The sequence below is a fragment of the Takifugu flavidus genome, chromosome 18, assembly GCF_003711565.1.
Source record: "Takifugu flavidus isolate HTHZ2018 chromosome 18, ASM371156v2, whole genome shotgun sequence".
NCBI classification, from domain to species: Eukaryota; Metazoa; Chordata; class Actinopteri; order Tetraodontiformes; family Tetraodontidae; genus Takifugu; species Takifugu flavidus.
In genome coordinates, this window is record NC_079537.1 from 9,899,246 (window position 1) to 9,926,915 (window position 27,670).

General features: G+C 45.2%; 1 protein-coding gene across 3 annotated transcripts in view; it reads left to right on the plus strand.

Annotated features, from left to right (window-relative positions):
* The window catches only part of elfn1a (extracellular leucine-rich repeat and fibronectin type III domain containing 1a), a 39,690-nt gene extending 12,421 nt beyond the window's left edge, over nt 1-27,269 (plus strand). For 2 of the 3 annotated variants that reach the window (XM_057014921.1, XM_057014923.1), the window contains exons 2-3: nt 9,768-9,858; nt 22,030-27,269. In XM_057014921.1, the coding sequence (XP_056870901.1) occupies nt 22,369-24,741 (2,373 nt within the window). In that variant the 5' untranslated portion in view covers nt 9,768-9,858; nt 22,030-22,368 and the 3' untranslated portion in view covers nt 24,742-27,269. The remainder of the gene's footprint in view (nt 1-9,767; nt 9,859-22,029) is intronic. The other variant, XM_057014924.1, reaches the window with a different exon arrangement.
* Nucleotides 27,270-27,670: the final 401 nt, after the last annotated feature.

Genomic DNA, 27,670 nt, shown 5'->3' on the forward strand with positions numbered 1-27,670 from the left:
CTTTCCATTCCTGACCCTACCTGAAAACATGGATCTTGGGATTTTGCAGCTTTTTGGTTTTTATCAAAAAGAATTTGTACCCTCAAAGGAGCCAAACACCAAAGTTCTGTGGCAGATCTGCTTCGCTTTGCCTTACAGCCTCGTGTTGAGGATTAGAGACAAAATCCACAACAAAGCAGAGAACAATCTTTGTTTTATGTCTTCATAATCTCCATCTTGGCGGCAGCAGCAGAGGCAGAACTTTATCAACCAAAGTGCGTTTAAAGTCGTGGTCGGAGCGGTTGCCGAGAGCCCAGAGATGCTCCAGCAGCACGCTGAGGTCTGCAGCCAGAGGCGGATGGAGCTCCCTGAAAGCTCAACGGGAGCTGCTGAAGATGGAGTTTAAGGCCTCCATCTCTGCAGCGCTGCTGCCTTCGGGCTGTCTAGCCTCAGTCCTACAACACAGACGTTGGCTCTCACAGTTTGTTTATCCCCTCTGCCTCCGAGGATTCCCACCGCACTGAGCCGGAGCGCTGACCACCACCGACTGAGAGAATGTTTAATAGTCTGTAAGAAGCAGCGAGCCGGAGTCTCCAAAGGAAAACAGTTGTCTCCATCTTGTCAAGTTTGTTTCTGCATCTTGACAATGCGTTAAGGTTTTTCCTGTTCCGCCGTTTCCACGGGAGCGGGAAGCAGATCGTGACACGGCATTTATACGGTGTGTGCAGCGAGAATATGGCAGATAACGTTAGCCTGCTCGTACCTACGGACACTTGACGTTGGGCAAGTCGGAGACCGCGATGAGGAAAATGGCCGCCATCAGAAGCCATCTGTCCTCCCGTCCTGAGGACTGAGGCTAGAGCCCATCACCACCCTGGAGTGTGTGTGCGTCCTTTGATAGATTTCAGTGACGGATGCGTATCCGTGGACGGGAAAGGATGGAGTCGATGTTTGCTGCCTCACCTCTTGGCAGCCAGATGGGCCCATGCAAAGGACAAGACAGGCAGTGACGCAGTTCTTCCCACAAGTTACCGCGTTGACCACGTTAACGGGAGGCCGACGTAAACGCGCGAAATGAGCCGTTTGCGCTCCGAAAGGTGTGTCGATCCGTTAGCCCCTCACGTCACAAGTGCCGGCTTCACTTTGGTCCTCGCTCGGCAGACAGACGAGAGGCGCGACTCGCCGAAGACCAGCGCGGCTTCGCAAAGACGGATGGAAAAGCTACAAATGCGGAAAACGGGACACTCACGGCGATGCCTGCAAGATGCTGCTGACATTGTAGCAACGTGAGATATGCGTTTAATATTACACACCACGCTTTGTCTTGAAGAAATAAGCACGCCATCTGTTAGTCATACTGCTGATTCATCACTATGAATCAATAATGTATTGATAAAGTGAACCAGCCCGTAGATCCACAGCAGGCTTGTGTGTTGACGCCATTTAAAGCTGCAACTGGATGAATTAGTGCTCATATTGAACTCGGTAGATAAATTTCAGGTTTATTTACTGATTGCGCCAATGATAAATAAAGCCAGCAAATTGACAGTCATTAGGGAGCCGGGCCATTTGTAGAACTGTGCAGCGCGCTCGCTTTTATAGCTCTAGACTGGCAAATTAATGTTCTGAGGTATCCATTAAGTACAGCCGCATAGATTGGCCAGACTTTTTAAGAGTGAGGCGGAGTGATGACGCGCACAAACGGCAAGCGCCGCTCATTTAATGGGCCGTCCTGTCATTTACCTCTGAGCATGAAACTTAAATGGCGCCCGCACGTTAAATGAGTCCCGCCTTTCCCACGAGGAGCCGCTACGTAATCCTTGATGCAAAGTGCAATTAGTGCACGTCCCCGCCCCGACGCAGACACAGAAACAACAGAAACGTAATTACCTCTGAGGCCATCCCGCCGCGGCTCTCCCGTTTTAACCCTCGCCACGTGAAGAGGGAGGGCTCCACACACGCCGCACACACGCACGTGTGTGTGTGTGTTTTGTTGAGCCCAGCACTTTGGGTAGTTCAGAAACAGAGCGCACGGCTTGTGCTGAGCCGAGCAGAATGAAAATTACATGAAAACAACATTAAAGTTGTTATGATGGGTCTCCGTTTGGTACCTAAAGTAAACATTTGCTAATCCCTCCCATCCCGACGCCGAATCTGCTTACGCTTTAAGATCGAGGTCGCTCAGGAGCGTTTTCACCATCCGGCCATGCTTGGGGAATTTTTGCCCAGATTTTCTTGCTGACATAAGGTCGCGGGTTCCTTTTTCCGGGACGCGGACGCAGCCATCAGGAGCTTTTGTTACCACATATAAAATGGATGCGAGAAAAATGGCGAACATCTGCTCTCAGTAGGACGATGATGTACGCGCCTGGGCTTTTAGGTGGCTGGGGTGCAGCCAGGTAGAATGACATATGGCAAAGGGGCGCGAGCGGCGTACAGCAAATCACACTTAGGTGAACACAATCTCTGCCTCCACTTTCGGGTTTCATAAATAATGCAGCGGGAAACATTTGGATTCCCCAGGAGCCAAGACAAATACCTTTTAGCGTGACTTCAAGTGCAGCTGTTTGGGTTTTTTTTGTTTTTTAAAAGGCAAAATAAGCTAGAAATTCTACGTCACCGTACAACCGTTACTTTAAAAAGAAAGGGAACGGGAGAGGAAAGGAAGGCAACATCTATTTTGAGGCGTTCCACTTCAGGATCTACGCATCAGCTGATTTTTCTTTTCTTTTTTAATAATCCCAGACAGTATTTAGTCTATGCTGATTTTATGGCTACTATAAGAGTAATGTTCACTTTTAAGGAGCAGTAAAGTGTGTCAAATATACAGTGTGGGTTTAACTGAGAAATACGGACATTATATTTGACTTTCCTTAATGTCGGAATTTGACTTTCCTTAATGTCGGAGGCTGGTTGATGCAGTGTAAGTGGACTATTGCACTGTCCCGCTGAGGTTTAGGGTGTTAGGAATGTACATAAATGAGGGGAAAAGTGAAAATGAGGCATGGGAGATTAGTGAGGAGCTCAGAAGAAGAGAGACTTTTCCGACTAGGAGGCTCTGAGAAGATAAGGTTTACTAATGGGCTGTTCAGGAGAATGTTTCATTTGTTATCATACTTTGCTAATGCAGCCGTGCAGCCGTAATCAGCCCCGGCACCATTCATGCAGCCTCGGAGGTTCGCTTTGAGAGGTGCTTCCAAGGTGGAGGAGGGCTGATGTGAAGTTGTGCAGCCATCATGGGAAGGTTCCGCACAGCCGGGAGCGACTCCGGCCTCATTTTGGCTACAATGCGGGGACGTTTAAACTTTCGGATGGTGCTCGGCGCCACCATATCTGGCCTCATCACAATTCATCAGAGCTGAGATATTCGCTCAGCTACTGCATACAAAATGAGCTTTTGAATGAGAGATTTAACCGTCGCAGCAAGTTAGGATCACTTAATGGAGCAATTTCAAAGATGCTGAGTCTTATTTTATTAAATATAAACATTATGGATCAGTTTCTTGGGACAAAGAAACACTTTGGCTATATCCAGCATGAAAAGGCTCAGGCCTGGCAGATGGTGGGACATGGACTTCACCAGATTACACTTTTAAACACTCCAGCAGGATGACTTTAAACAGCTTGAACATTTCCAAACGTAAACACGCCCGTGTTCGTGTTTCGCGTCGGAATTCGGCGAAGAAACCCAGTCATGTTCGGAAAAACCCTCTCGGAAAAAGGCCAGCCGCGCTAGGAAAACAATCGGCCGTTCTTCACTATGGTGCAGAAATCACAATTCAAAGGCTCCTGGGCCCACGTCGTAGCTTCATCAGGCTCTAGAGTGCATTAGCAGCTCCATGCAAACACGTTAATGAATCAGCTCTGGCACCAACCATCAATATGAAGACACTGAATAATGTCCATGGCTCGTTACCCTCTCCCTTCTAGAAGTGCTGAGTGAGTAAGCAGGGAAAATAGCTGCAGTGCACAGGTTGTTCTCCTTTCTGTATTAGTCTAAAGTGCATTTATGCTTAATAAAATCATCGTCTTTCACCCGATCTTTTTCTTTTCCAAAGCACGGATGGAGCATTTTCCAGCTCATTCATCATTAATCTACCTTCCTGTTTCAAAGGGGGAATTGTGCCTCTTTGTCTCAATTAATTTTAACCTGTGTTTTACATATTCTTCCTGGAGTTGTACAAACAGAAAGCGGGACCCCCCCCCCTGTCCTGACTTTGCTGAGTCATGACAAGTCATCCTCGGCCACGAACATTGGGGTCCAAGAGGCTGCAGAGCATCACACTGTGATTTATTGTGTGTCGTGGCTGCGGAGGTAAGCTGGGGGGATAAAGTGCTCTCACCTGGAGAGAGAGGCTCGCCGGGGACGGCCAAAGTTTCGCCATTCACAGTGGCGTCGAAAAGAGCCAAACGGTTCCATATTCATGAGTGGATTAATGAGAGGTTAAAGCGAATGTGGCTGCAGGGCCAAATAGATTTTTGCATCTATCAGTGTTGAATCTATAAAGGGACAAGTGTGCATTAGTGCTGCGCTGCCCACTTGCTTTAAATATTGAAGAAAATGTGTACGGTATCTCTGTCCCGCTCGTGCACGGATGCGACTGGGACATGCTCCAGTAAACTGCGCGAGTGCATTCTTGGTGTGAGTGCACTCTGAATGCTGCCCTGGCCTCCCCGGTTTCAATGTTAACATGTGTTCTGTGCGGTCCCGTGGGTCTGGCGTTCTCCCTCTCCCCACCGTGTGCACCAAGCGCGGGGGGAGGAAATAACCTGTGTCATTTTTCACGTCCCCGATATGGATCACCGAGTAAATCTTTGACATACTGCAGGCAGTGAATGGTTCTGCATATTGGAAATTTCAATCTGAGCCGGTCACAGGCTCCACTCTAATAAACCTTTACAGCGCAATGGTGAAACGTCTCAGCGGCCCTCTCACAGGGGTCCGACTCGCCTCGGATGCCGTCATTTACAGTGCACTTTTGTCCCTTTTTTAAAGAGATGTGGTCTGTTTACATTCGACTCAGTCTTAAAAGCCCCGAGCGAACGTTGGGAGGCAGCATGGGCGTCCTCCGCATCACAGTTTGAACTTGCTAATGACACTGATGGCAGACCCGTTTTGATCTGTTAGGAGACGGATTCCTCTGTTCCTCTGGAGAATCCTTGACAGAATTCTCTGAATTCTTCTGATGATCTAGGCTGAGGGTGCCGTGAAGATCATCTTCAGCGTGTACAGTAGCTTTAAGAATGCCCGTTGTTGTCTCCTCAAACACATATCCACCGCTTATCTGGATGGATGCAACTGCAAATCCACCCAAGAAATAAATTTAGATCAGCATTGTTGTTGTAGAGGGATGGGAGGTTCTCAAGAGGTTCTTCTCAGCTCTTGCATCCATAATATCCTAGTTGAGCTGAACTTGAATCAACATTTTAAAATATAGTGTACATTCCCAGTCAAATATAGGCATACACTATAATTCCAGCATGAATAATGCGCCAAGTGTACTCTACATGACTCGATTCATCTCCACAATGAAAGCGCACAATCAAGCATGAATCTATTCTGTTCCTGAAAAGAGCCAGCACGCACTAATGTTTTCAACGCTTGTTCTCCCGCGCAGCCCACAAAAGCCCTCTTTCATCTGGTTCCTCCTGGCAGACGACCTGTTAAATAAAGCAGCGAAGTAAAGCCCGTGTTTTACTTGTCGTCATCATTCTACCCCACTTATTTAATATAATAGCAAATCGCTGCACGTGTCACTCAGGAGATCTGACCGCCACCGTGACTGAACGTCGTTACGGTGCCTCAGTAGATGCCCCTGAAGAATAACCACGGGAAAACAGAGGGGAAAAAAACATGCAGCATTAAAGCAAAGAATAAGAAATGATTCCAAACCCAAACCAGCTCAGGATTTGTGTCCCGCTGCCCCGGCAGCCGTCGTGTGTGTGTACAAAAGCTCAAGAAGGCACCTCTGAAATTGAGTGTCGAACGGCGTAGGTCTGCGGCAGGGCAGAGGTTAAATGCCCAAGATTTACATGTTAATAAAACGCCACCTCTGCGGCTTTCAAAGTGTTTGGCCAGATTAAATAAGAAGATCCTGAAAGGAGGCAGCGAACCGGAGGCGAAGACACACACAGCTTAGGAGAATGTTGACTGCGGCGGCGTCTCGGCGCTCAGGGGTCGTTACTACGGCGCGGCGAAGTTAAATATTGCATGAAAAAAATCTCAAAGTTGGACTCTCCAGAAGGTTAGGTGCTAAGATGGGATCCTGTCGCTGGCACCGCCGAGGAGAGCCGGTCCAAGAGCGCGCCTGTTGTCTGCCTACTTTGTCTCACGTAGCAGCAGCCGCTACGGTCCGATGCTGCCAAGTGTGTGGTTGTGTTCCTCCCCAGGATTGTTCTCGCACACATTCACTTCACTCTGCTGCTAATATTGCTACTTTATCTGCTACCATTCAAATGAAGATCTCCCAGATTCCAGCCCGAACAAAAAGAGTTAATAAATATTTAAAGCTGAATTCAGTTGTACGCTAGATAAGAAATCCACTTTGGGCTGCTCTGGTCATCCAAAGGGGACACGATTGGGGGCATGAGGGGGGAAAGTTACTCTAATTTGATTTCTGCATAAAAGGGGGAGACAATGTAATCGCCAACTTTTGTGCTGGTGTCTTTTTTTTTGGGATGGCGGAGTGAGAATGCTGCTGCAAACAAGCCCTTCAGCGCAGAGCTTTATGTTAATGACTATTTGTTATGAAAATAATAATACCGGGAGTTTTGCCAAAGCATTAATGCAGTTCCTTTATTTCTCCCAAATCAACACGCGCGCTCACACACCCTTTGTAGAAAACTTTTTTGCGTATTCTATTTTTCCGTGGAGTCATTACAGCACCATTACACGTGCTCTAGAAAGCATGCTATGCTCCTTTAATATTGAATGAGCGAAGGCGCAGCTCCCTGGAAGCCGGCTCGCCACCATCATGGAAACCTCTCGGTCTTGAGATGCCTTTTATTTATTTAGTTTAAGTCTCGACGGCGTTTGCCGCAGTTGAGGGTACAGTAAGTATTGCGGCGCGTCTATTTTTAGAAAGGCAATTTCAAAGTTTGCCGCGCGCGTGTACACAGGCTTGTTTGTGTGCGAGGGCGTGCTGTTTGGGGGTTCAACAGGCTGCATGTATGATGGGAAAATGTCCCTCCGCCTCCTTCCAGCTCTGATGTAACTCTCAGCCAATCATGTCGCTGATACCACCTTTCTGACCTGGCTCCTGTGATCGCCTGCACTTCAACGCCATTCATCACAATTCATGGAGTTGGTCAGCTCACACTCCCGCTCCACGCTCTCTCCTCCGGCCACGTAGAGGAGCCTGCGTTCGGCGGCGGCGTCCGTGCAGCACGACGGCGTGATTACTTCTGTTTCCACAAGCACTCCTCCAACCCGGCTGCCGCGGAGCGAGGGGCTCTTTGATTGGCAGCTCCAGACGAGCGTGTCAGCAGATGGATGTAACAGTTCCTGTCGTCCTGTGAAAGCCAAATGCTGAGGGTTAATACAAATAAGCGACTCAAGTTCTGCGCCTGATTATTCCTGTCAGCACGAGACGGTTCGTCTGCAGAAATTTCCATGCAATTTCTGAATTCTGATTTCTGGGTCATCTTACTGACGGCAGCAAAACCGAGCCCTCCTGACGGACGATGGCACGGGAAAGAAGATGTCACCCTGAAATGGACCACTGAAAGCTATTTTGGGCTTCGTATTCATGTGCACAGCAGCGGATCAGTCGGTCGGATCCAGTCCGATCGGCTCTGAGTCGGCATCCTGGAGATGTTGGAGAAGTTCCAGCGCCTTTTGATATGATCCACACGAGGTGTGATTCTCCTCAGCTCCCCACCCCTGCACCGTGACCCCCCCTCCCCCACAAACGTCATCTCTTGTGAAAAGCAATACAAAGGCTGCGAGATGGCAGCGAGCCGAGGCCGTGAGCGATGGAGGCTCCGTCACTTCTCCATATATCACCGACAATATCATCCAGAGATGGAATTTGCTGCTCGTTGATATTCACCCTCAGCACCTCCCAATTCCACAAGAGGACACGCCGGTGATGAGCTCGTGAAACATAAGAGAATGGACTCTATCAATTACTCCATCAGAAAGAGCAGCATAATACTCGCAGAGTCCTTTGATACACACATTAGAATATCCTCCCGTTTCCCCCCATATAATTAGCATCTCGAGTGTGTGACGCGCTGCCGAATTTTGAGGGCTTCCCGGGTGTGTTTCTTCTAACACGCTCTTCTCGATCCATATTCAGATTTAGGCCCTACTGGGAACGCTTATAACACTAAACTGGAGTTACCAGCAAAGCTACTGTGGGGTGAATTAAAGGTGGGCAGCCAGTGTAACATGCCAAACTTAATGATCCAACACAACAGTGCTGAACACCACATTAGCCGCTAGTGTGCGTATTTAAGTTTACATTCTACTGGCAAAGTGGGGACATTTTAGCAAAGTGGGGTCACTTTGGCTTGTCCCACCAATTTGAGGGACGTGAGGTTAAAGGGTTTAGGTTAAGGTTTGGGTAGTTAGGGTTAGGATAGTTATCTGGGTAATGTGTTATGTCTATGAAAGTGCCCACAAAGATGGAAATGCAGGGACGTGTGTGTGTGTGTGTGTGTGTGTGTGTGTGTGTGTGTGCGTGTGTGTGTGTGTGTGGTGTGTGTGTGTGTGTGTGTGTGCAGGGACCAGCTGCAGGACTGACTCTGCCAAGGACAGCGAGCTTCTTATGGCTGATCAATGCCATAAAATGGGTCATTGACGAGCTAAATGGACTCATTATGACAAGTAATTAAAAGAATATCACTGAAATCTCCCCTTTAGTCTTGGTTCCCTCATTTTTGATTTTTGATTTGCTTTGTTTTGGTAATCTTTCGGCGAAAGGCAACATTGGTCAGCCCATACGGCAGAATGTGGCTTCAGCAGCTAATTGGATCGCCTTATCTATTGTCCTCTCATTTACAGAAAATCAGCCATTTTGCCGATTCTATTACTGATTGCTGGGGATTGAGTTCTGCCTGTGTTCCATCTGATACCGCATGTCATACATTCTGAATCACAAGGGATGAGAACACACTTAATTGTTTCATTAAAGCATGCGGAGCAATATGAATAGCGATTGCTCCCTAATCTGGAGCTTGTCTTGTGTGGATATTAATATGTATGTAGGTAGGGAAATTGCCTCCGTGCATCACTGCACTGATAAAGAGACACAGTAAACAATCACAAAAGCAGGGATGAAGAATGGGAAAAAAGATTAGGATGGAAATTCTTGTAGGGAACATAAATAAAAAAAACCTCCAAAACACCAATTTCAATTTATTTCAAAGTCTAGCCTCCCCTTTATGTTGGCTTTTAATAAAAATGCATGAAAGCGTGAGCGCGCAGGTTTCTGCTGCTGGTGTGCGCAGCTCATTCTCCTCTCATTTTCAGGGAGTCGTTACAATAACGGGGGTGGTGTTTGATTAATTAGGAAAACTAACTTTTGCACGACCAGAAACAGGGAATTTCATTACCTCCCGCTACTTAGATAAGGTTAATGAAGTGGGTCCCATTCGAGGAGGGGTAGGGGGGATGGCCGTGAATTCATTTTGGAGCATGGATTAGCAAAAGAAGGTTTTCCTCTGAATATTCTGCTATTCATTACAAACTCTGCAAATAGCAGATATCAACCTCATTATCCTCTTCGGATTTTACCGAAAAATGGACGAATGGATAATCGATAGTATCCTTTTCTTCTCCGCAGAGGTCAAGATGGGAAATCACTGAGGATCTGCTCACCTGAAGGACACCAGGCATGGTCTCTCCCACCGAGAGCTGCAACCTAGATTACAGCGGTAAGTGGAGCTATTTAGTGCAGCTGCATGCAACTGAGTCAACTGTAGGTCTGCATGAGCAAAAGCCCCTTAAGAGGATCAGAGAGAATCCATTGCTAATCTTCTAGTCAATATACAAGACAGGTACAGAGCCAAAGAGAAGACACTCAAAGGACATGTCAGCTGCATGGAGGGTATACACGACACTGGCAGGCTTCCTGCTGCCTTTTCATACATTTACTTGCCATAAGTCAATGTTTATTGTAGTAATAATACTTTTGCGTTGGTACAAAGAGACTAGACTTGCTGCTCAGCTGCTCTGTCATGGAAAACAGGACAGATGGGGGACGCTCGAAGGCTCCGTCAAACACAGGACCGCGGCAGCAGAGCTGAAAATAACACTTTTCTCTTCCTTGCTTTTCACCTGATGGCTGGATCATGATTCCATGTCGTCCACCTTTGTGACTGATGGCATGATTGCTGTAGAATACGTGCACTTAAAGTTCTTGTTGCCACGGGGGGGGGGGGGGGGGGCACTTCAGACAGGTGCTTTAAAGTTGACAAAGATTCCTCGTCGTCGCCGTCAACCTCGTCCGATCGCGAGGGGTTAAAAAGGAAATCTGAAATTCAATTTGGTTTGAGTAAGAACGTTTCCTCCTAACGCGCCTCAGCCGTGGAGCCATTTGGTTGGAGCAGGAGCGAGTGTCCTCCGACCAGAAGAAGAAGATGCAAAGCTGAAAAGGAGAGCGGGGGAAACACAGGGGTGCAGATAAAGACCACCATCCTGCAGAAAACTTGTTTAAGAGCACGCATCAGTGGCTCATGATGAGTCCCACGTGAGGAACACTTAATAAGAGCGGCATCAAACCTGCGCTTCAAGATCAACGCTACAGAAAGCAAACTGCGGTTCTCGTAGCTTTCGGTGTGCGATCCTAATTTGCTTTGGGCCTTTGTTTTTCCTGCATAATGATTCGTCTGTTTCGGCTCTCTGAGTATTTTTTATTAAGAAACAAATAGTGCATGTGATCTGAGGGATTATTTCCTGCCAGGCGTGTGTGTATATATGTCTGGATGGACTCCAAGCCTCAAATCTCCGTTGGACACATGTGCTGGATCGGGCTTTTACTTTCATTCATGCTGCCTTTTAAACGCCGCCAAGGTTTTCCTGGTGTCCAGAAACATAATGTCGATATTACAGCACCGCGCTGCACAACCAGCACGGCAAACCATTGTACGGTTATCCCATTCATTGTTATTCTAAATCAGATTTTGGCATCTTATGAAAGGATGGTGCAGCTCAGGTTTAGGCGCTGTCATTAAAATTGAAGTGCTTCTGCTAGTGAGGCTAAAGTGACAAGCCAGTGAGTCCAGAGCTGAAAGGGGACCAGAAAAATCCCAGTTTAATTACTTTATTTTTAAAGAGACTGTCCAGAGCAATATTCTTTAAGGGAACCCATGTTTCCCGTAGCTTCCCAGTGGAGATAAATCATTTCACAGGCTTCTCTGTGATTTGTATGAAGGGAAAGTCGCGGCGAGCTCACAAAGCTACCTCCATCGCGGGGCAAGTTTCTCTCACAAAAACGCCATCAAAGAGAATTAAGCTCGGTAAAGTTTCAGGTCCGGCTGTCAGAGGGTATGACGAGAGCGGGGCGCCGTTAGTAGTGGCATCACAGAGGGGTCCCACTGCAAAGAGGTGGGGGGAAAAAGGGAGGAACAAAAAGAAAATTAAGTTAGATGTTCAAAGACATGGCTGGAAGAGAAAAAGAAACAGAGAGATGGTCAAAGGGCTGTGACAGTCACAGAGAATCTTATAGCCTGCCGTTGGTGATGATGCACTGCTGGGCGCACGAGGGGGCGACGCTGGGCAGCAACTTGCAAAACAAGCCCCGAGGTAACGGCTGAGCCGACCTGAGCTTCTGTCCCACAACACAAAAATAAAAATGATCAGATCTACAAAACAGGGCAGTAAATTATTCACTCACTTCTTCATCCTTTGGCTCCTGACAGCCAGTCCTGCCTTTTAGCGTTAGCTTTAGCCTTGGCTGCGGCTCTGTATGCCAGTTCCTAATTGATGGCACTAGAGGAGAGTTATTTGAATGGATTACCGTAAAGAGCCTCGTGGATTAGCCTGTGAGAGGCATTGATCCCAAGAGAGCCTTCAATTGGTCACATAAAGTGATAGTAAACCATCCATATGGTTAACAATTACTGGCCTCCCTCCTCATCACAGGAATTTAGCCCTTCCTCGCAGATTACTGAAGGTATCAGTGCCACATTGGCAGTGAGACCCTCACGCTGGCTGCAGGCTGCATGTTGGCTGCAATGTGTGCTGCTGTCCAAATGATCAATGCACTTCAGTAATGATGCAAATGGTTATGAATATTTTGCCACCTTATTGGTGCAATGCAGAGAGAAGACGAAGCTCGACAGCCAGGGTGTCGAGCGCTTATTTTGGTCACGATGCTTGCTGCATAAGCAGCCTGATATGGGTACATTCAAAAAAGATATGTTTTAAATACACAGTTGCCAGAACCGAAGACGTGCTTAACTCCTCAGTGGTTTGGCGATGCCGCATTTCCCCAAAATTGAGCCTGTTCCAACCTTTTATTGGTCCAAACCTGCTGAACCTCACTCCACTGACTCGCTGAGAACTCTGCTATCATATATATAGATTTCTATATAAATCTATATAATGAACCTTAACTCAACATCTTTGAGTATGTAAATGTGCCGGTATCTGCAGCACTCATTTCAAGTGTATTTTAGAGAGTACTTTAATGAGGTATTTGGTAAGATCGAGCCGTTGTTGTCGTCATTATCCAACTGCTTAGCTGGGTTTGGGTTGTGGAGGTAGCCTCCTCAGCAGGGGGGTCCAGACGCTTCCCCACCCAGCCCCTTCCACCTGACCTTCCCAGGTGAAGCCCAGTGTTCCTGGACCAGCTGAGAGCTATAATTTAGGTCTGTCCAGGGGTCCCCTCCCAGGTGGACATGCCTGAAACATCCCACCCCATCTTTGAGCCCTGCCAGCCTCTGGAAGAAACACATTTCTGGAGCTCAAGTCTGTATTCCTGCTCTTCCAGCCCCTGGACCCTGGTGAAAACCTCACAATGATGGGACTGTTTCTAAATGTGGAAATCACACAGGTGTCATCCCAGATACGCCCCTAAACAAGTGATTTTCCTCATAACGCACATTTTCTCTTCATCACTAACCCATAATGAGGCTTTCAGCTGCCAAATCTCTTCAGTCTTTTATCTTGGTGGTCTCCCTCATCGTCTCTGAATTGACCCAAAATTTTTAGGAAAGGTGAAAAGCTGAACATCTCACCATACGACTTCCCAATAAGTACGGAACTCATGGAGTAAATGAACGACAGCCAAACCGCAGTTATACATTCCTGACTGAGAGCTGTCAGCCATTCATTAGAGACTCCTTAATGATTTCGCCTCAACGCGGCCGATAAAGTGCTCAGCATCTTTCTATCCCATCAGGACATTTTTCACAAAGTGTGACACCTCAATTCTTCCCTCTTATTACCTGCCACTCAGCCAGTCCGACAACAGGAGACGGAGGCTGCGGTTGACATTACAATCGCACGGGTGCAATAAAACAATGAATGGCTGAGGCTAATGGAGAAGCTTGTTTAAAACGGATAATAAGGATTCACGTGTGTTCTTGTGTGAGGAAAGTGGAGATAATTGAGGCTTTGGTTTAACGTCTACAGAGGTGGATTAAAAACCACAGGCTGCTCACATTTAAAGACCCTGGGGGTTTTAAGCCATCCGCCTTTATGTTTACTCTTGTGAAAAGCGGTCCATTTTTTTTGTTACTTCTTTGGTGCCTCTCTCCCTCCAAAAAAAAACCAGCACCAAAGCTGGAAATTGCATCCGAGATGGATCCTCGATTTGTTTCTGGCTGTCCAACTTGGGCGGGAACGTGTCAGGATGGTGCCACAGCCCTGACAACAAAGCCTTCATTTATTCTACTAACGTACTGGAAGATGTAATAAATCACGGATCAAGCTGAGCGCATTAGTCAATAAGAGTGTCTGCATTTATCCACATCACCGACAGAGGCTGTCTCCACTGTGAAACGACAAGATAGATAATTCAATTAAATTATTAAATCGACAACAACACGCAACTTTTATGAATGAAAGCCTTCTGTGTGTGAGTTAAGAGGGTTTTCTTCCTTTTAGGTTGCTATTTTCCAACAGCACAATGGCGGATTTGCCAAAAATTCCGTTTTTTCTGTTTATGGTGCGCGTTTGTGGGTGATTGTGTGTTCCTCTCGATGAGACTTGACATAAGGATCTATTTGTTTTCATGTACAATTACTAACCGGATCGCGTGTGTTCACTCTGTAACAAATGTTGTCGTTTGACCTTTCCACCTTGTTTGAAAATCACCCCCGCCTCATCTAATTAGGGGGGTTATGACTCAGATGACATTTATTGATTTATTGCTCTATTTTCTACAAGTGCTCAGCGGCATATGTACGACGTTGTTGTACAGCATCTCTTCCGCAATGAGCACAAAAACAAGCCATTTGTAAACGGAACTATTTCTATTTGCCTTGTTTTTCCCTTTTTGGTTAAAGATTAGCAAAGTTCTCTCCCGTGTGTGTTAGACTGGAATGGACATCAATAAAAATGGAAATGTGGACATTTTCAAAGTCTTTATGTTCCTTTGTCTGCCCTGATGTCCACTGCAGTTTAAAGCACGCTATGTGTTGCATCCTGCAGCCTGGCTGGGATGGAGGTCCTCCCTGCGGTCTCCCTGTCACCTCATGTTCAGGTCTCCTTCCAGTCAGACTCTCCCGGGTTTCTGTCTTGCACCTGTAGACCTTCTGCTCCTGCCATAGTCAAACCCCAGTTGCCCGCTGCATCCTGAGCATGTCTCCTGTCAGACACAATAACTTTCCTTTCAAGCCAGAGACAGTTTGATTTGTCCGCCGTCGCTGCATTATTGCTTCCATTTACCACCCCTATGCTTCCTGTCATTCCTTCAGAGATTCGTTGATCAGAACCGCAACAGTCAGACCTTTCTTTGCTTTTGTCCATTGATTTCCTTTCCTCAATGCTTCTTTTGGGATCGGTGAAAAAGACAAAGGTTCGGGACGGCACGCAAGGTGATTATGGTGAGGATACTCCTTTCACTCCAGCCACACGCCCACGTGCCCCTTCACGCGACGATAAAATCCGTGGTTACTACTTCCTCTCATGTTACTGGCCTCCTGGTTAAATGGGGGGAGTCAATAAATCTTTTGGAGTAACAGCGAATGCCACCATAGAGTTCTGATAACCTGATTATGTGTGTAATCTGTATTGGCTCTAAGTTCCTCCAACCAAACAAGCTGTTGAGCTGCCGCGGATAAAGAGTCAAAACAAGTATTTTTCTAATGTTTGAAATGAGTCATGATTTTGAGTATATGTGACTCAACCACTCTAAAAATAGAATGCAGAAGGCAGCCTATATTCCAGCAGAAACTCAAAGGCATTATGAAACAAAAGGCCAATGTTGCTGACACCCTGACAGTCACAGTGAAAGTTCCGCGGGGTTCTTACACAACGGCGCAACAATTTTGTCATTTGAGAGTGGAGAAGATGCAAATGGATGAAGGCGGAGGGGAAACGTATCCTGAAAAAAAAGGATTGGCGATTACACAACGGCGTGGAAACGGAGGCCTGTTGGGTGAAAGACGGGCTTCTTTATTCTCAGGTCATTTTCTTTCGTGCTTTCTATTTCTGTCTGCGGCAAACAAATAAACAAAACAGGCCGACCGTGGAAAGTCACGAGCGAGCCGGAGCCTCACTTCTTCAGGCATCCAATTCATTTTATAGTTACATCCTCCATTCCACATCAACAGCCTGCTGTATCTCCAACAAAAAGCCATCCAGATTAACATTCGCTGCTCACTCCCTCACCTCCCCACTCGGCTGCTGTCTGCCATCAACGTCTGAACTCCCTCTCCCTCCCTGCCTAGTTGCCTTGCATTGACATTCCACAGGGCAGAAATCTTCAATGTTTGTCGTGGGTTCATTAAAACGTGCATATTTCACATGTTCTCCCGGGGGAACGAGGCCACAGTCTCCAGGTTGGTCGAGGCCTTAACAAGAAATTGTATAACTACCTGGAAAACCAACCTGCCTCTTCAGGAGACGGACAAGAGAGTTAATCTTGTTTCACCGCCCTCTAATCTCAAAGTGATAATGCACTCGTCCTATGTCATGTGGCTGTTGACAGGATTAGTCCCAGTATCAACACTGGGGAGGGAAGGCCAAAGGTGGCCCGGCGTGTCCATCAGAAGGGAGAAGCAGGCTCACCTGTCATAAGCAAATTAGCTGGAGTCACTACGTGAAGGTCAGTTGATGAAGTACCCTTGGCTCAGGTAGCAGAGGGTACCTGACCAAGGCTGAGACCATTTGTCAGCATAAACTCGTCAATTTTCTATTTCTATTTCTATTGTAGTTCTATTTTCTCAGCCGTGCTCGCAGATCACCGTAATTGCGAATCTTTATAAACTTCCTCTTAGACGCCGTCGAGTAGCTGCAAGTTTACGCCTGAAGAGATGCTGCTGTGAGATATTTCAGCGGGGAGGCTAATACAACGTGGCGTGATGATGGTCAGTCGATGGCCTGGAAAATTGCATTTACACCTTCAGGTGTTATGCCAAATGATGTCTTAACCCCCCGAATGTAGAGGATTAAATTAAACTCCACTTTTCTCCTGTCCACTTGATAAATGCTCTCTGTAGTCCACTTCTCTGGTTAGTATGCATCACGCAGAGCTGAGCCCTTCTGGTTTTGGGACAGAGGGCCGCTGCAGAACCCAGTATGGAAAGTTGAGGAGGAGGGGGAGGAACGTTTTTGTTTCAGGGCTGCTTTAATTGTCCTGCAGGGGATCACCTGTTTTCATCGGTGCTGTGTGATTCTCTGTCAACTAAACTACAGCTTTTGTAATGAGATTTTTTTTTACGTTGTTGTTGTTTTGCAGTCATCTTAAGCTGGAAGCATACTTGGTCGAGTCTACCGAAGGACACTTGATATATGGTAGAACAATAGAGTAAGATATTGGGAATCTACAAGAGGTGGCAGGGCAGTGAGTCATTTAAAGTTTTATCAAGCCTGACCCATGAGGGGAATAACAAGTAGCCAGTGTGCTTCGTGGACAGTAACTTTCCAATAGGCCAGCAAAACAGCCTCTAATTTGGCTGTTTGTGTGCATCTCTCCCAACCTTTGCCCCCTAATTACCTAAAACGAATCTGTCATTTGGTTTCAACACTAATGGATCATCAGAACTAATTGGCATCATCTCACACTTTAGCAACACTTCATCATTCCGCTGCTAATTCACAGCTAATTAGCAGGCACCAGTGCTAACTGATATCAAGATGATCAGGTTATTGTTATTTGAAGGTAATTTTCAAATGGTTCAAAATCGTACATACGCGCTGTGTATTAATTAATATTCACATGATACAATGAGTGCTGTAACTGTAGTATGTTATCACTTTATTTCAGCTGCAGGAGGATGCTGTAATCTTCCTCGGGCCCCAATTTATCTGAGCAAGCAAGTTCGATTGTCAAATGAGAATAATAGACTTTGCCCAGAAAACAAATGAATTCAGTACACGGAGGTGGAACACAATACTCCCCACTTATAAGAGACATTAGGTTGTGCAAAATAAAAACCCATCTGCTGTATGCGAATGATGCAACGAATCCAGCAAGTATATCGCCAAGTTTGTAAAAACTGCCGCAGAGCTTTCAGCAAAACAGAACTGTCGATTCCTTACTGGCCGCATTCCCCAAGTAATTAATGTATGAGTTGAATATCCCTGATTTAAAGCACATGTGTCCTCCTCTCCCCTCTCTCGTCTAAAGCAATTCAGCGACTCAATAAGCACACTGTTTGCTTTCCCCACGGAGAGGTAGTTCCATTTCAACTCAATTGATTTGCCACATCTGCTTTCCCATCTTTGCTTTTCCCCCCTTTCTTCCCAGCAGGAAGTGCATGCATTTTCAATGGCCTCAAATAAAGGCCAGTCGTTGGTATGGATGAGGAGAGTCTTCAGAGATTGAGGCACCTTCGATGTTACAAAGCACAAGATAGGAAGCACAGGCAGAAAGAACAAAAAGAGATGCTTTGACATTCTGCTTTTGTAGACACTTAGAGATAGAGCAGGAAAATACCGTTTTAGTATGCACACTGACACTGTGTCAACGAGGGCCTGAGAGGCAGCGATAGCCAGGAATAGAGAGGATGACTTTGGTTCCTATACAGCGTGTGATTGTTTGTATGGAGGGAGATTCTTTGAGAAACTTTCTAACCTCTGCGCGGCATTGTGGCGTCTGCCTCGAAGCACGGAAGGCTCTCGAGGGGGCCAGAACAGCCCTCCAGAGCCACTTCTGCATCTTGTTTGGAAACACACCAACACACAAAGCGATTCAAAGCAAACCACACGACGACGGCGGTAGTTTGGAGGTTGTCCTGTGAGGAAACCACATGTCCTCGCTGTGCTGTGGTTTATTACCAGTCAAGCTATGGAAACGGCCCCTCTACCAATCAAACTATCATATGAAAACAAGCTTCTTTTTTAAAAAAATGAATGTTGATTCAAAAAGAGACTTTGGTAAAGTTCAGGCCAACTTCAGTATCACAAGTCCTTGTCGGACCAGGGCAACGCTCAAGGATCCTCACATTGAAAGTGGCCTCAAAAGAAAGTCATTTTCCAGCTTTGTTTGCTGGCGGGTTTCTGAGGAAAACCGAACCAAGCATCCACTGAGCATCAGTACGATTATGAAGAGGCCCTCGAGCAAGTGGAAGAGAAATGTACAGACTGTTTTTGAATCATTCTTCAACAGCAGGGTTTCAATAGGTTATCCACAGAACAGGAAAGAAAGAAGCCTTCATTACCCAGTGCATAAAACCTAAATGGGAAAGAGAGTGTGGAATGGCTGCGTGAGCCTGATAGGGGAATATACTCGGCTCTGATGCCTTGGGTGTTCTGGCCTGCTGCACTCAGGGCTAGCACTGGACCACACAGATTGCTGTCATTATGGAAAGTGGGTCTGGGGTGGCAAATAGACCAAAGCGTTCATGAAGAAACACGCACAAGCGTCCATGAGGAAACACACTTTCGCCTACGGCTCCCTCTTAAGATCCGCATGTTCGGTGCGATGTGGTTCGCATACAAACAGCAGACAGTAAAATCATTTTTCATGTAGACGATTGCTTTGTTTATTCCAGGACAACTAAGCACCGCGGGCTCTGTTTTTGTTGGCGTGAGATTATTTCGGGACACCTAACGCTGCGTTTGAATGCAAAATGTGCATTGTGTTTTTGAAGAATGTGTCACTTATCAAAGTTGGAATGAGGCTGTATCTGAGTTTACCGGCAGAACGGCAACGAGGCCGCCTGTAATTTATGCAGAGTTTCCTGTGATGTGACAGCAAATCAGCTCACCGGAGTCACTAATGAAACTCAATATAGCCGCTGCATTCTGAAAATCAAGAGACGCCCCAGCATTAAGTTAAAGCTGCATTTAGCCACTAAAGGATCAGCTCCAGAGTCACACTGTGGAGTTGGGGTCAAATGAGCCCCGGCTCTGCCAGGCAATATCTGAGGTAAAGGTCAGAGACTGGGGAATAATAACAAAACAACATTTTTTTCCCCCTTGAGAGATCCAAAGCCTTGTCAGATATTTCACAGAGCTGTGTTTTCCATATTTATTTCACGGAACATTTGACTCGGTAGCTTCTTCCTTTCAGCGAGTTTTCCCCGATGTTTCGTTGCGTTGCTCTTTTCATGAAAGATGGGCCCGGAATGGCAGCCTTTGGCATTCTGTTGCTGCCTCCACCTGAACATTTACTGCTTCACACTGCAGCAGCAGACCGATGCCTTTATTAGACGATGGACAATTGCATCATTTCTGGGAGAATCGGCAAAAAATTCAACTTTTCCCTTCAAAATAAGTTGTTAATATTGCTGCCTGATGTTGCTGATGATGCGGGTGCACCAAAGCTAAGTATTTTTGGGTTATTTTGAACTGTTTTCCAATGGGGATCTGTTTTGAAAAGCCCAGTAGTCAGTCTTTAGAAGTGATGTGATGCCTTTTAAGAGGATTCATTTGCAGATAAACCATTTTTATAAGACGTGATACGTAATTCAAAATTTCACAAAAGCATGGAGAGCCTTTACTACCCTGGTGGCAGGTGGGGCTTCCATTTGAAGAATATCCCTTCTGGCATGCACCTGCCACATTTATTCTAGTTATTTGAGCAGTGATTATCCCCGTTGAGTAAAACCATTTTCTCTCAAGCAGGCGAAAGTGCTTTCTCACCTCATGCGACTCTCCCATAAAAGACAGCACTTTTTTTCCTTGTGTCTGGAACAAGTGGAGAACGTTAAGAAGAAAAACACCAATTTTCAGGACATTGTGATAGATATAGGGTGTATAGTAGAAACATTTCCCCAGATTTTTGACAGAAAAACAGGATGTTCAGATTTGTTGAAGCAAACCTACAAACACATTTGCTGTGTGTGGAATAAAGAACTGTTCTTGCATATCAAATACGACTGCATACCTGGACTGGAGCCAACAGGATGTTTTTTTTCATCCTGTCTGACTCCTGAAAAAATAATTAATAACTATAATTAAGGCTGTAATAATAAGTCATTTGTTATGTAGTTTTAACGGAGGTTGCGCATTAAACCCACCCACTGTGACGTGTAAAATTCCTTCACTTTAAATCCATATTTAACTTTTGAAAAACACATCAGCTCATTAACTCTTAAGCAAATGGGACGTTAAAGTGTCAACGTTGCCCAGCTCATTTTAGATGCAGTACTTTGTTTTGCTCATTTTTATGGTTATCTGTTTAAGTTTATCCAGACAGTGTTGCTTAGGGCTGTTTTCAAACTGTAGGCCACTCCTTGAAGGTTGTCTGAAATCAGGCTTTAAGTATTGGTTATGCAGCTGCCAGGTCATCAGCATATTGAAGGAGCAGTTGATGCAGATTACATTGCACCTGCACATGGTACAAAACACATGTGGCCACTAGGGGCGCTAATTCGGGAATTGAAAGAGCTGAGAAACGTGCAGAACATAACTAACATTTTCATGGAGCTTTTTAAATCTGAAAATTAATCTTATAGTCATATTTGGGTGACTCATATATATATCAAGATACTCAAAAGGTTAGCATTTGGAATTTTAACATCAAGTAATTTTTCTTCTTAAATGTGGTTTTGGCAGTGGTTGGTTTTCAATTAAGAGTTCCTTCTAAATGTAATCATATTTGTATGGGATTTGATGACAATTACTATGAAATAACACGTCTTTTTTCTGACTAAAATCAAAAAAAGCTGACAAAGAGGCTGATCCAAAACAAGAACAAAAAAAAGTATTATGTTCCTACTGCAGCAGGTAGCTTTGCTTAGTGCATGTTGAATCAAACACACGGCATGAATTATGGAAGGTACGTGCAAGCACCTGATATGTGGATCCCACTGTGTGCCAAGAACGCAGGGGGTGAGGGCCTGAGGCGCCAGCAGCATCGGAGGATTAGGACACCTCTTGAATATAAAATTAACCCCTGTGTTTTGTGTCAACTTGGGTCGGAAGAGCGTGAGAGTGCTAAGAAGCAAGAGCAAATATAACCATAAAACCAGAGTTATAGCAGGAAAAAAAGGAAATGTAAAAAGATTTCCAAGATTTTTTTTTACCTACTCCCATTTTTACACAACCAGCTTGCTTCACCGCCCTAATTTAATTTGGGAAGATCCAGCATCCGCACTCAACGCGCAAGTTTCCTCTATTCCCAAGCCTCCAACGATGTTTAATTTATGCATGAAAAGGAAAATCGTGTGGTGTTGGATAATTGATTTAACGCTGCTTCTTAACACTGGCCTTTCTCAGCTGCCTCTGACAGTTCTCAGGTTAACAGTGTGAAAACAGGGACCTTGCTTTTCCCAGCCTGTCAAGTGGTAATTGGTCAACAGTTTCCATAAATTGCACCCTGCTACATGGACTGCAAACACCTTCTAAACTGCACGCAGATAATTAAAGGGGGGCATGCAGTTGCCATTAGGATTGGACTTTACATAATCTATAACAGCATGCAATGATTTCCCGTCCTGATTAAATGTAATTAATGTCAAACGTGTGTTCTTGTGTTTATATTGCAGATTATTCTTTAACGGCCCGAGAGCAGCAGAGCGGAAGACACTGGCAGACACAATAAGATGAGAATCTTTAATGATGGTAACCTTTAAGAAGAAAAGCACAAGTCAGCCCAAAGTGGTGAACTCTCTTAAGAATCACCTGAAGCCTGTTGAACCCAAATGAACGTTAAAGGAAGAACCTTTATTTTCTAATTGGTACATGTGGACAATACCATCCGTCCATGATCATGATAATGAAGTAAAAGGCTTCTGCTTCTGAGCCTGAAACATCCAGCTGACTTTCCAACAGGAAGCTGAAGAATCCAGTCCTTCCTTTGTCTTTTTCTCCTTTTGGCCCTGCACATGACTCTCAGAGAAGCACCGATGGCCTGCAGCACAGGCACGGTGATGAGTGCCTTGTTTTGGTCAGTAGCCATTGTTTATTTGACTCAGATTGGCAGAGTGAGTGCAGACTGCTGGTTAATCGAGGGTGAAAAGGGCTTTGTATGGCTTGCAATCTGTAGCCAAAACCAACCACCTTACGAGGCCATCCCTCAGCATATCAACAGCACCATTGTGGACCTTCGTCTGAATGAAAACAAAATCAAAAGTATTCACTATTCTGCCCTTAGCCGCTTTGCCAACTTAACCTACCTAAACCTGACGAAGAATGAAATCTCCTACATCGAGGACGGGGCCTTTTCTGCTCAGTTTAACCTACAAGTCCTTCAAATGGGCTTCAACAAGTTGAGAAACTTGACCGAAGGCATCCTCAGGGGTTTGGGAAAGCTGCAGTACCTCTACCTCCAGGCAAATTTGATTGAGACTGTGACACCTAATGCCTTTTGGGAATGCCCCAACATTGAGAACATTGACCTCTCCATGAACCGAATCCAGCAGTTAGATGGGTCCACATTCACCAGTTTGGCCAAACTGACCACCTGCGAGCTGTACACCAATCCTTTTAACTGCTCCTGCGAGCTACTTGGATTTGTCAAATGGCTGTCGGTCTTCCCCAACAGAACAAACGAGCGGATGGTGTGCGACTCCCCATCTGGTGTCTCTGGTTATAGTTTACTCAGCCAGAATCCAAACAACCCAACATACAAAAATGCTCTTTATATGCTCACCACCGTGTGTACTGATGACTACGTCACACCGTACACGCCAATCCCCACTGAGTCCATCACGCCCCCGCCAGACTCAACACTGTGCGGTCTGGAGGATTGTCCCTCGGGGACAGAGCCGGAGGAGATCATCATCAGTACAACATATAACGACGTGGAGGTAAACCCTGTCTTGAAGCTGAAACAGGTTACAAATACAGGCGCTACTATTACAGTTCAGATTCCGTATCCCTTCAAGAAGATGTACATCCTGGTTCTGTACAACAACAGCTTTTTCACGGACATTCAAAACCTGAACAAAATAAAGGATGACATTGAGCTGAAAAATCTCAATCCCCACACTAACTACACGTACTGTGTGGCTTCCATACGCAACTCCCTTCGCCATAATCACACTTGTCTGACAATCACCACCGGCACCCGGAATGGGAAGGAAAGAAGCGTAAACAATGCAACTGCTACCCACTACATCATGACCATTTTAGGCTGCCTCTTCAGCATGGTCATCTTCCTCGGAGTTGTCTACTATTGTTTGCGGAGAAAGCGGCAGCAAGATGAAAAGCACAAAAAGTCAGGTAGCTTAAAGAAGAACATAATGGAGCTGAAATACGGACAGGAACTGGAAGGGGGGAATATTTCTCGCATGTCACAGAAGCAGTTGTTGGCTGGGGACAGCATGGCACGCATGCCGTACCTACCACCTGCTGCCGAGATGGAGCAGTACAAATTTCAAGAGATAGGTGACACTCCTAAAATGATGAAAGGGAACTACATGGAGGTGCGGAGCATGGACCACCACGACCGCAGGGAGTGCGAAATGGGAATGGCGGGGAATAGCCAGGGGTCGGTGGCCGAGATTTCCACCATAGCAAAAGAGGTGGATAAAGTAAATCAGATTATTAACAACTGCATAGATGCGCTGAAGTCTGAATCCACCTCTTTTCAGGGCATGAAATCTGGAGCGGTGTCCACCGCAGAGCCTCAGCTGGTGCTGATATCAGAGCACCCACAAGGTAAACCTGGCCTTCTGTCCCCCGCATATCAGGACAGCTACCACCACTCTCTGCAGAGGCATCGCTCGTCTGACGTCTCGCCAAAGAGGCCCAGCACTGCCACAGGAGGTCCAATGCGAAGCCCCAGGCCTTACCGCTCTGAATCCAAGTACATAGAGAAAACCTCCCCAACAGGAGAGACCATCGTCACTGTAACGCCCACTGCAGCCATCCTGAGGGCTGAGGCGGACAAGATCCGCCAGTACAGCGACCATCGACACTCGTATCCCGACGCTCAGATTGAGGAGCTTGAAGGACCTGATGGCCACAAGTCATCCTTGTTAGAGCCTCTCACCCATTCCCGTTCCAGAGACTTAGCGTACTCCCAACTGCCTTCCCAGTATCAAAATCTGAGCTACTCCTCCAGCCCCGAGTACTACTGCAAACCGCCACAGAGCATCTGGGGGCGATTCAAACTGCACCGGAAGCGGCACAAAGACGACGAGTACATGGCTGCCGGCCACGCGCTGCGGAAGAAGGTCCAGTTTGCGAAGGACGAGGATCTGCACGACATTTTAGACTACTGGAAAGGTGTTTCAGCCCAGCATAAATCATAACCTCCTTAAGCGTTTTTAAAACGGACCACACACACTCGCAGAAATGACACACCTCCTCGGACAGCTGAAGAAACGGATACTTCCATACTATAGGCTAATCAGCTACTCATGTGCATCTCCTGTTTTGACTGTGATGGGATAGATATACATTCAATTCATCATATTCTGTGAAACATTCATCCGGAAAACTTTGAGTGTTGACGAGAAAATATACTGCAAATTAATAATATATATGTTACACCGGATTATAGGTTTTTGGGTATCGCATGGCCAAGTCCTGTAACAGTGGATTTGCTGTTGTGTACTATGAAACTACTACTATGAAGTTATGTCTACTGAAAAATGTTTGAGGATCTACCTGAACCCTTCCTCCGAAGCGGATTCATTTTGTTTTCTTCCCCTCCTGAATATATTTGATTCAACAACTCTATGTACAGATATGAGTTTCTATATTTGCGACGTCTGCTGTGTCAATTGAAAAGTGTTAGTGGATGAATCAGGTTTTCTTAAACAGCATGCTGTTTATCCAGTACGACCTGTTGCCGAGGGACAAGACCGGCGCCACTTTCAACCTGGCTGAGCTCCTCAGCCGCCGGATGTTTGCTCCTTTTCTCTTTTTCAAAACGTTTAAATGCATTTACGAAAACACAGAGGGATTCAGTTTTGATATCCCGCTCCTTGATCACTCAATGCAGTATTCCCTGGACTCATTGCAGGAAGGTTGCTGTATTTTAGGTTTCTGGCATCAGTTTCATCGACTCTCATTTGTAACTTTAGTACCAAAGTAGAAAATACTGAAATGTTTACAATATTTCTGCGTTGTCTGGAAACTGTACGAACATGTCGCAGTGACTTTCCGTGTTTTCTTTTCTTGTGTTTTTGTTTTGAGTGGCAGAAATATTCACATTCGGGTTAAGATGTGTTGTGGCGACGGAGACAGTTGTTCTTCCCTAGAGAGGAGCCCGATGGATGAATGTAACAGATACCTGTTCTGGTCTGTCTATGGCAGCTTTTATGTAAAAAAAGGTTTATTTCATGCTATTGATGACTGTTTTCTTTTCAGTTGCTTCAGTATTCCTTGGTGTGTATTATACTGCATCACGTGACCTGATCAGTGCAGGCGTGTAGTGTGTAACCCAGGTGGGAATTCCCGTTGCTTCCTGAGAGGTTTCCGTTGGTTTTTATTTGCTACGCTGTTGCATTTTTATATCTATATTTATGGAAATTAGCTACCAGATGATATCAACACGCTAGAGTAAAATTTGAGAATGTGAAACTGAATCCTCAGACTTAATGGCTGTGAATTTGTATCAGGACCTTTCGGTTGTTTTGGAGTTTTTGTTTTTTTTCTTCGGTAATTACACTTTTCTTTCCTAAAAAATTTTTATATAACTTCTTTGACGGGCTTATGGTGATTCATTACAAATTGATGAATAAGCAATAAATGTGCGTTTCAACCTGTTTTAAGTATTTACGACACCGATGTGTTATATTGTGATTGTTGATGGCTACGTAAAAGTGATTTGAAAACATGTTTTACTAAATTTGGCCTTTTTTGCACCTTCTATACGACTAAAATTCCTTCCAGTTTTGGTTTTGCGGGTAGTCTCACAGAAGTATCAACCTGATATCTCCGGATGACTGGTGGTCTACTTTTGGGAACTTCAGTATTTTATGATTTTTTTTTCTCAGTAACACAGGGATTTTGGGTTTTTTTTTTTTTCAAAAACATCATTTTTGGTTGATGGAATTTTTCTCAAACTCCAAAAACATGAACCCCTTGAGAGCAAATTAATAATGACTATTTTAGTATCTCTGAATAAAAAAACAAGAAAGATGGTAGACGCACATGCAAAGTGGTGTGTGTTGAGGTGAGGACCTGAGGGAATCTTTCTTTCTTTCTTTCTTTCTTTCTTTCTTTCTTTCTTTCTTTCTTTCTTTCTTTCTTTCCACAAAATTGATATTTAGGTATAACTGCAGGCACCGATTAGCCCATTTTTAATATTTCTGTGTCAAAAAACAGCATCCATTTCCTGTAAGTGTGTCATGACACTGTAATGATTCATTAATGTGAAATGAAGCATTCATGAGCCTGACGTGTTATGTAAGCACTTGGTTATCTGACTTAATATTTCAACCGCCTTAAGATTTTGGGATCTCTGTGTACAACTGTAAATTTCCTTTTTCTTTGATTTCACTGTTGATACTGTTCCAATTGCGGTTCTTATATATATATATATACTGTATATATATATAAGAAATAAGCATTTCTTCTGAGAGCTATCAGGATTCTAGTTCATTTAGCTGTTTAGCGAGATGGTTTTATACTGCATATTGTAGCACTTCTGTGACTAATAAGAGTTTAATGTGTTGATGAAACCTTTAGAAGGATCAACAGTTGTTCAAAGTGCAAAACAAACAAGAGCACAAAAATGTGTGTTTTTTTATTTCAACTAATTTATTTCTTAATAATATGTTATCTGCTTTCAGACAAAGTACTGTGAAATAAAGTTAAGGGTGCACCTACAGTTCAGCATCTTTCTCTGGCTGTTGTTTATTCGCAGTAAACATCTTGTTACGTCCCACACAAACCTCTGTGAACTAGTCAGTTGTTAGCTTGCTCGTTCTTTTCAGCGAATACTGAAAGAAATGCTCGTGACATGATGAAGAGATTCTGCAAATTTGAAGTAGGACACCGTCTGTTTGGTGATTTCCACATATTAACATTTGACATGACCTCCACAGGAGACCTTTAGTTCACGTGAACAATGTTCAAATGTTTGTTTTTCCTCCCAACTCTGAATAAGTCTCAGAATCCAAATGAAACTATTGACGATTCTGTGGGTCTCCCCTTCACTTTTTCTGCTTTCTGGAGGCATCATATGGGCAGTGAGCAGACACAGGGCCCGCTGATTAATGGAAGCGGGTA